The sequence below is a fragment of the Homarus americanus genome, unplaced genomic scaffold (assembly GCF_018991925.1).
Source record: "Homarus americanus isolate GMGI-L3 unplaced genomic scaffold, GMGI_Hamer_2.0 scaffold13705, whole genome shotgun sequence".
Classification (NCBI taxonomy): Eukaryota; Metazoa; Arthropoda; class Malacostraca; order Decapoda; family Nephropidae; genus Homarus; species Homarus americanus.
Genome location: NW_024751210.1, coordinates 1 through 9107, shown reverse-complemented (window position 1 = coordinate 9107; position 9107 = coordinate 1). Strand labels below are relative to the sequence as shown.

The 9107-nt window shown below is 46.7% G+C and overlaps 1 protein-coding gene across 1 annotated transcript; it reads left to right on the top strand.

The window, feature by feature from the left end:
• Nucleotides 1-4806: 4806 nt before the first annotated feature.
• LOC121854557 lies at nt 4807-5745 on the top strand. Its single transcript, XM_042349235.1, has one exon. The coding sequence runs from the start codon at nt 4818-4820 to the stop codon at nt 5604-5606; it is 789 nt and encodes a 262-aa protein (XP_042205169.1). The 5' UTR covers nt 4807-4817; the 3' UTR covers nt 5607-5745.
• Nucleotides 5746-9107: the final 3362 nt, after the last annotated feature.

Genomic DNA, 9107 nt, shown 5'->3' with positions numbered 1-9107 from the left:
CCAGCATTACCCTGGGGCACTCCTCACAATTACATAGGCCTAAGTATTATGGTATCTTGTTTGGGGGATAACTAGCAGAAATATAGTATCCCAGGTAAGTATTGAACCACTGAATGAGAGTTAAAAGTGCCATGTCGTTCCTTGTGAATTAACAGGAGGTATTGTATGTTGAGATAATTGTGGAGTTGTTCATTGTGCTATGTATTCATTGGTAGTGACCATGAAATGATAATCTGAGAGTATAATGATATAACCAAGAAGTGAAGAGTTAATTTGCTATTTGGTAAGGTAAGACCTGAGGGTCCAGTGATATCTGGTGTATACCTAGTACTGAATATCATGTGGCAGAGTGACAATACCACAATTGTCGATTGAAGTAATAAGAATTTGGAGGTATTTAATGAGGTAATAAGTTCTTGAAGTGTTTGATGACTTAAGAAATAAATTGCAGTTTTGCTTTGTCTGAGTGAATCTAAGATGCATCTTATCCAATCACTGTGTTAATAAATATTGAATTAGTAATCTACGTCTACGAGTATCACCACTCTATCGTTTCCCACATTGGTTCTCAGAAAATAACTAACTCACGTCCCTAGAAGCTCGCTACCTAACAGTTAACTAAGATATGTTATATTCTAGAAAAATCCTGGGTGGTGGCAGGCTACCGGTGTAAGTATAATAAGTGTGGTAATAAGAAAGACATGGTTCCCAGGTTAATCCATGGTTTAGAATATAACTAGAACAAAATATATGGAAGAGATCATAATATATGAAAGGAAACTTAAAGAAAGAACATTGACTTGGAAAACATAAGCAGAGAAGCATAAGAGTTACTTATATAAGAATATAAGGTATATAGAGATAAAGAACATATAAGAATATAAGCAAGAATATATAAAGTAAGTATGTGTGTTAGGAACTGAAGAAGGATAAGTATATAAAACCGGATACTCATTGAAAAGAATAACTGGATGGTAAATTATTGAAAAGAGGAAACTCGGCCCGTTACAGTGGGTCCAAATATCCAGTACCTTGAATAAGTGTATTAAGCTACTCAAGTATAAACCGGTGTTGGCAATACTTTACAAGGTTGTTTCGTAGAGATGTTCCATCATGGCTTCTTATAATGCTCTCAAGCACTTTGCATATACTATGCTGTCTTAGTTGTTCATGGAGTGAAGATCACCTTCTGAAGATAGGACTCACATAAGCCATTTTCCAATCATTGGGGATCTTTATTCATCCAGACATTTACAGAAAAGGATCTTCAGGGGCTCGGCAAGCTCGTTGCACATCTCTCTTAGCATTCTGGGATGCATCATGTCACGGCCGGGACTCTTATGAACCTTTAGCTTTGACAGTTTATTTCTAATACCCTCTTCTGTGAACACAATGTGGGTCAGTGCTGTATCGAACCGTCTGTCCTCAAACGCAGGAAGGTTAATCGCATCCTCTCTTGTGAACACCGAAGAAAAGAAGCTGTTCAATGCCTCAGCGATATCCTGGTCAGAATCTGCGTAACGATCATCTTCAAGCCTCAGGTTCGATACTCTTACTCGCGTTTTTAATTTCGACTTTGCACAACAGTAAAACACCTTTGGGTTTGACTTGACCTCGCTTGCAACCAGCCTCTGGAACTCCTTTTCAGCCCTTCTACACTCTGACTTTGGTTAGTTTCTGGCTCTTGCAGATATCCTCCTGTCCTGCTCATCATTCGACCTACCCACGTCTTGACTTTCAGGGTTTTCTTCTTAACTTTGTCCACCGCCGCATGGTTATGTGTAGGGGTCTCCTTGTATTTCCAGAGGCACTGGGTTTGGTCTTGGGTATATATTTCTCGATCAAATGGTTCACTTTACTGACTATGATATTCAGCATAGTGTCTGCGTTCTCATGCCTTAGTGAGTCAGGCCAGTGGATACCCCTCATCTCCTCCCTCATCCCGTCGCAATTTCCCTTGTAATATTTGCACCTTGGACTGGTTTTGTCATGAATTAAGTAACAATTAAATCTGAATGACAACATTACATGGTGGCTGGTGCCAACTGTGGCTAGATGTTCCAGCTTGGCCATCATACCCTCCTCGTTTGTTATGATGAGGTCCAGTGGCCTGGGTGTTTGCTCCCCTCTGTAATGCGTCGGGTCTTTAACATGTTGGAACAGAAAATTATCTTTCAGAGTTTCCACAAAAAGAGTAACGGGGTTATTTAAGTCATTTGGTGTGAACTCATTTCTCCAGTCGATGTCGCCATTGTTTAAGTCCCCCGTGATAAGGAGGTGGCTAGGGTTGAGCATCGCTGCGTTGTCTATTAAGGCTCTTAAGTTCCTTTGATTTGGTAAGCTACAGTTTGAGGATCTGTAGATACACCCGATAATAAGTAAGTCTATCCCCCAACCCTTGACAGTAATTTAATTTTACGCCACTTTGATTCTTCAAAAACATCCTCTCCCTGTACCCTCACCTGACTTGCTCAACAGGTCTTGCCTAGCATAGATAACCACACCCCTCTTGCAAGTTTCTTGGGAAAGGTTCGTAAGTAAGTCATATCCGTCAATACTGAACTCACATTCCTCAGGGTCGATTCTCTTGTTCTTGTACAACAGTTCTACAACTCTTAATATATTGGGTTGTTGTACCTTCAGTAGTGTTTCAAACTCCTCCCTCTTATCAAAGAACGTGTTATTATTAAGGTGGATGACTTTCAAGCCGGAATTTGTTATCGGTAACGTCTCTGATCTTGGTAATAACTCCGCCCCCTCTCCTTTCTCATCAGCTGCAGCATTTCTAAATACACTGTATTTTGCAAGGTTGGTTAGAAATGTCATTGCTTACACGGCGCTCGCTTCCTTCTGGGTGGGAGGTAGAGCTGGTGCCTCCTCCTGGGTGGGAGGTAAAGCTGGTGCCTCCTCCTGGGCGGGAGGTAGAGCTGGTGCCTCCTCCTGGGCGGGAGGTAGAGCTGGTGCCTCCTCCTGGGTGGGAGGTAGAGCTGGTGCCTCCTCCTGGGTGGGAGGCAGAGCTGGTGCCTCCTCCTGGGTGGGAGGTAGAGCTGCCCCCTGGCTCTGTGCTGGCACTCTTGCTTCCACTACCCTCCCCCTGGATATAACCCATGTACACCCGTTCCTCCTCTACTCCTTCCTCCTCTGCTTCAAGTCCTGCAGGAGCTTCTTGTGCTGTTCCCTCTGCATTACCGTGCGATCTGGGTGAACGAATACATTCCGAAATGCCTCGCTCCTTGCTAAGATTTTTTGCCTGCCGAATAACTTCCCATTTCTTCTCCTCACTCACTAGTGTGATCCTGAGGGGGCGAGTGACTTGCTGAACTGTATACCTGTATTACTTTTATCCTCTTCGCCACCGATCGGCTCGTTAGCCGCTTGGGAGATCGGTTACGCCTCTGTTACACTCTTGACAAGTACTGGGTATGCACCGGCTCCTGAATGTATCTGTACCTGCTCCAGTGTTGGTCAAGTCTGTTCTTGAAAGAGCTCACACTCGGTGCCGTCACAATACACTCTGGCAGGTTGTTCCACGAGTTCATAACTCTCACTCAGAAAAGTTTGCCCTTAGAGTTTTCTGGACTTGCGGCTTCTTCAACATTGAGCTGTGACCCCTTGTGGGGTGAGCGTCCGCCAGCTCCATGTAAGAACTCTCGACTGAGTAGTGCCCTTTGAGATATTTATACACCTCAATTAGGCCTCTCCTTGCCAGGCAAATGCAGGCGCTCTAATCCCTCTAGGTAGCTGAGGTGCCCAAGTGCCTGCACCTCAGTCCCTAGCAAATCTCGGGGACCAGACAATACTCCAGGCGGGGAAGCACCTCGCTCTTGAAAATCTTACGAGGGACGAACCGTCTAGATATCTAAACGACTTTCTTATAAGATCTAATAATTTAGTTGCCTGATTCACCTTCTTCTCACAATGGCCTGAGAACTTTAGTTCATTGTCAACATACACACCCAGATTCTTTCCGCATTCAGTCTCAATTAATACAGTCTCTTCGTCTCGTTGGGACATATAATATGCCTCATTACCGTTGGTATGTCTCAGGTGCATCCTCTTACACCTGTCTATATACATGCTGAACTGTATACCTGCATAATCTATATACATGCTGAACTGTATACCTGCATTGTCTTTATACATGCTGAACTGTATACCTGCATTATCTATATACATACTGAACTGTATACCTGTATTCACTATACACATGCTGAACTGTGTACCTGCATTATCTATATACATGCTGAACTATATACTTGCATTGTCTATATACATGCTAACAATTGTAAACTCGCCTGAAGATTTTTACTGAACAAATATCTAGTCAGATTTACTGTAGAGTCATATAATACATGTAGTCAGCTCTTTCTCTCCACTGGCCAATCTTCGGACAATAATTACTCATCAAAGAAAACGGAAATTCTTGGAGTTAAGTTGGGAGAGATTCAAGTGACTCGGCGGAAATGTGGATGTGAGAGAGTTGTTCTGTGTGAGGAGAAAACAGGCTCGTATATACAGTGACCGAGAGAGAGTTAGGTGGGATAGGTTATAATGTTGTTAATACATATGTGTGGAGTGAGAGGTTGAGCGTGTAGATGAACGGTCCAGAGTAACACACACACACACACAGAGTCAGGGCCACCAACACACCCAAAGAAAAATCATTACTACTCATCACTCCAGCAGGGAAGTATTAAAGGTAAATTCACATAATGTTTTAAATTTCTTAATAATCTCATTCCCTGTTTTGTAGCAGATCAACACAAAAGTATGATAACGGGATTAAACTTCACTGTTTCCAGGGATGCAACAAGACGATGAAAGGTGATGAGATGAAGTATTTACGTAAGCCCTCACTGGACCACATCTGTTACGACGCTCCCAACCAGTACATGTGCGCCAACTGTAAGACCCTCGTCAACTGTGTGGACGGCAGGGCCCACGCGACCCAGTGTAACACGGGCAACTTCTGCTACAACTACAACAACGAGTTCGGGGGTCATGTCTGCTACCCGGGGCGACCTACTCAGTGCCTCTGTCAAGACTCCAATGTGTTCTACCGAGACGCCTACGATCAAGGGGCGTTCTTCATCTGTGACGAGTCCGGGGAGAATAGGATGCATCAGTGCCCTGAAGGAGACTGGTTTGACGAGAAGGCGGTAGAGTGTCGCAGCTTCTCGGGTCTGCCCAGATGTACAACACCTGGGACCTTCGCTCACGCCGAGGACTGTACCAGATACTACAGCTGTATCGTCACCACGCACGGCTGGCTACAACACGAGTATCAGTGTCCCTACGACAGGGGGGTCCTCTTCTACAACGAGCAGACGGGGAGCTGCGAGGACCCCTGCTTCTGGGAGAAACCCAGATTCGAATGCACCCAAGAGGGGAGGTTCGGGGACCCGACGGACTGCAGGAGGTTCTACGTGTGTACGTGGGACGCGGTGGCTCACAAGTATCGGCAGGTGCTGCGTCAGTGTCCCTCCGGGTTTGAGTGGCAACAGATAGTGAGGAACGGATCAGGGCGCTGTACCACCATGGTGACGGAAGACTGTATCCCTGTAACCAACACTCGCTGTATCGTACCTGAGGGCCTCTGTAACTGACACTCACTGACAGTTCCTGCTTGACTGACACTCACTGACAGCTCCTACAAGACTGACAGTCTACCTTATAGACAATAATATCCTTGTTAACTGATTCTGTTATTTATATATTGTTAATTTATTTATGGATGGCGACAAAGAAGATATTGTATAAAAAATGTTTCTGTAATGAACTTGATAACCTGTGAGAAAAACGACACATGACAGAAAACGTAACTTCTAACAAATAGGAATAATGAAAGAAATTATAAGTGTTATCAAAGAAAACTGGGTCCTTATGAAAGAAAATAGGCAGCCCTGGAAGATAATGAGAACAGTTAAAGAAAATAGGAGGTTCGTTGTTGACACCAGGTATATTTTTATTAGGGTTTTAAGACACAACAAACAATAGTAAGTGTTTCATAACTAAGGTGTGGGATGTATGCACCACTGTACAGCATATATGCACAATGAGACGCTTATGAATATACATGTGTATGTGTGTGTGTGTGTATGTATACCCAAGCAGAACTAAATCACACACACACCCACACACCCACAAACAGACATATCTGTTCTGCCCTCCCATCAATTCACAGACACACACACACACACACATTCCTCACCCACAAACAGACACACACAACACACCCTTTTCTCCCCCCTCCCTATCACCTGGGACAGACACACACACACACACACATTCCTCACCCACAAAACAGACACATTAACACACCTTTTTCCCCTCCCCATCATCCGACAGACTGACACACACACACCCAAACACAAACATGACACTTCCCCAAAGTTACGCCGGAGGGGATAAAAAATAAAGAAATAAAACAAAGGCGTTAACCACATGATCTAAACTAGTTGTATTACCCGAGGGAGATGAGAGAGAGAGAGAGAGAGAGAGAGAGAGAGAGAGAGAGAGAGAGAGAGAGTCATCAAGAATGCATTAAAACATAAACTTCATAAACAGAATAAAAAAGACAAAACGAAATAGAAAAAATAAAAACAAACACAAACAAATGATAAGAATAAAAACAAAACAAAAAGATAAACAATAAAACAAAATATAAACAATAAACAAAAATAACGAAATAAGGAGAAAAACAAACAACCAAATTACACCTGACGTCATATATACAGGTGCATGTCACGCCAGGTATCTTAATTACTCATTAACCCACTAAAAGGTATCGTTGGTGGGGAGTAATTACGTCTTCTTACCACGGCTGCTAGGTGTTGCTGTGAGGGTAGTTAAGGGGAGACTGATGGAGGCAGATTGGTTGGCACTGTACTCGATGGTGTTTATTTCCTCAACGGTAAAGTTGAGAGAGAGAGAGAGAGAGAGAGAGAGAGAGAGAGAGAGAGATGTAAGCCACAAACACACATGTGAGAGAGAGAGAGAGAGAGAGAGAGAGAACTGTACGTCACACACTGGTTCTATCCACTAAATACTCCCTGACTCCACAAAATTTACATAATTCAGCCTCGGCCACCCTCCAGGCCCTGCCAGCATCCAGCCCCGGCCACCCCTCCAGGCCAGCCCCTCCAGGCTCCAGGCCAGCCACCTCCAGGACCAGCCACCCTCCAGGCCTGCCAGCATCCAGCCCTGGCCACCTCCAGGCCCTGCCACCCTCCACACCTCCAGGCCCAGCCACCTCCAGGACCAGCCACCTCCAGGCCCCTGCCACCCTCCACCTCCAGGCCCTGCCACCTCCAGGCCACCTCCAGCCACCTCCTCCAGGCCCAGCCACCTCCACCAGCCACAGGCCCTGCCAGCATCCAGGCCACCTCCAGGCCCTGCCACCTCCAGGCCCTGCCACCTCCAGGCCCAGCCACCATCCAGGCCCAGCCACCTCCAGGCCCACCCCAGCCACCCTCCAGGCCCTGCCAGCTCCAGCCTCGGCCACCTCCAGCCCCGGCCACCCCTCAGCCCCACCTCCAGCCCAGCCACCCTCCAGGCCCTGCCACCTCCAGGCCCGGCCACCTCCAGCCTCGGCCACCCTCCAGGCCTCTCACCCTCCAGCCTGGCCACCTCCACCCTCCACCCTCCAGCCTCGGCCACCCTCCAGCCTGGTGATGAGGCGGCAGGTGAATACGTGAGTGACGGCAGGTGAATAACGTGAGTGACTGCAGGTGAATGACGGTGAGTGACAGCAAGTGAATGGGTGAGTGACGGCAAGAATGACGGGTGAGTGACGGCAAGTGAATGACGGTGAGTGACTGAGTGAATGGTGAGAGGACGGCAAGTGAATGACGGGTGAGTGACGCAATGAATGACGGGTGAGTGACGGCAAGTGAATGGTGATGACGGAATGACGGGTGAGTGACGGCAAGTGACGTGACAAGTGAATGACGGTGAGTGATGCGAATGGTGAGTGACGGCAAGGAATGACGGTAAGTGCCGGCAAGTGAATGACGGGTGAGTGACGGCAAGGAATGGTGAGTGACGGCAAGTGAATGACTGGTGAGGAGTGAGGCGAATAACGGTGAGTGACGGCAGGTGAATAACGTGTGAGTGACGGCAAGTGAATGACGGGTGAGTGACGGCAGGTGAATAACGTGAGTGATGCAGGTGAATAACGTGAGTGACTGTGTGACGGTGAAGTTGAATGACGTGACGGCAGGTGAATAACGTGAGTGACAGGTGAATAACAGGTGAATAACGTGAGTGACGGCGGCAGGTGAATGACGGGTGAGTGACGGCGAGTTGAGTGACGGCAGTTGAATGACGGGTGAGTGACGGCAGGTGAATGACGGGTAAATAATGACAGGGAGACCAGCCCCGGAAACCAAGCCAATGTACCAGCCCTGGAGACTAGCCTGGGGTGGAGGTGTTGTGGCAGGTGGGAGAGGGGAGGGCCGGAGGGGGGGAGAGGTGGACCAGGTGTGTGTGGTATTATTATCGAGGTTTGTAGATAATAACAATAACCCCAAAAAATATTACTCACCAGGTTGGCAACACTTCAAGGTTAACTCTAAACTTAACCTAACTTTCAAAACACTATCTAGATGGTTAGGTTAAGTTATGTTAAATAAGGTCATCATTAGGGTGACTGATTTTCAGGTGATCTGGGATAGAACCAACGCCCTATGGAACAAGAGGTGACTGTTATATCCACTCATCCACAGCATCCCTACTGCACTGGATAAACGGACGTTCAATCTACATAAGACAGTGACTATGGTGGTCGGTGAAGACACTAAGGTACACTTGTCAGGCAAAATATGACCCGGTGATGAAGTGACCTGTAATTTGTCGAGTCATATCCCCCCCCCCCATAACCCAGCAATTCCACCCCCCTCTGTACCATCCTCAACACCACCATATCTTCCCCCAACACCACCATAGCCACACCATGTCATCTCTTACCAACCCCTACCCACACCATGTCACCCTTACCAACCCCTACCCACACCATGTCACCCTTACCAACCCCTACCCACACCATGTCACCCTTACCAACCCCTACCCACACCATGTCACCCTTACCAACCCCTACCCACACCATG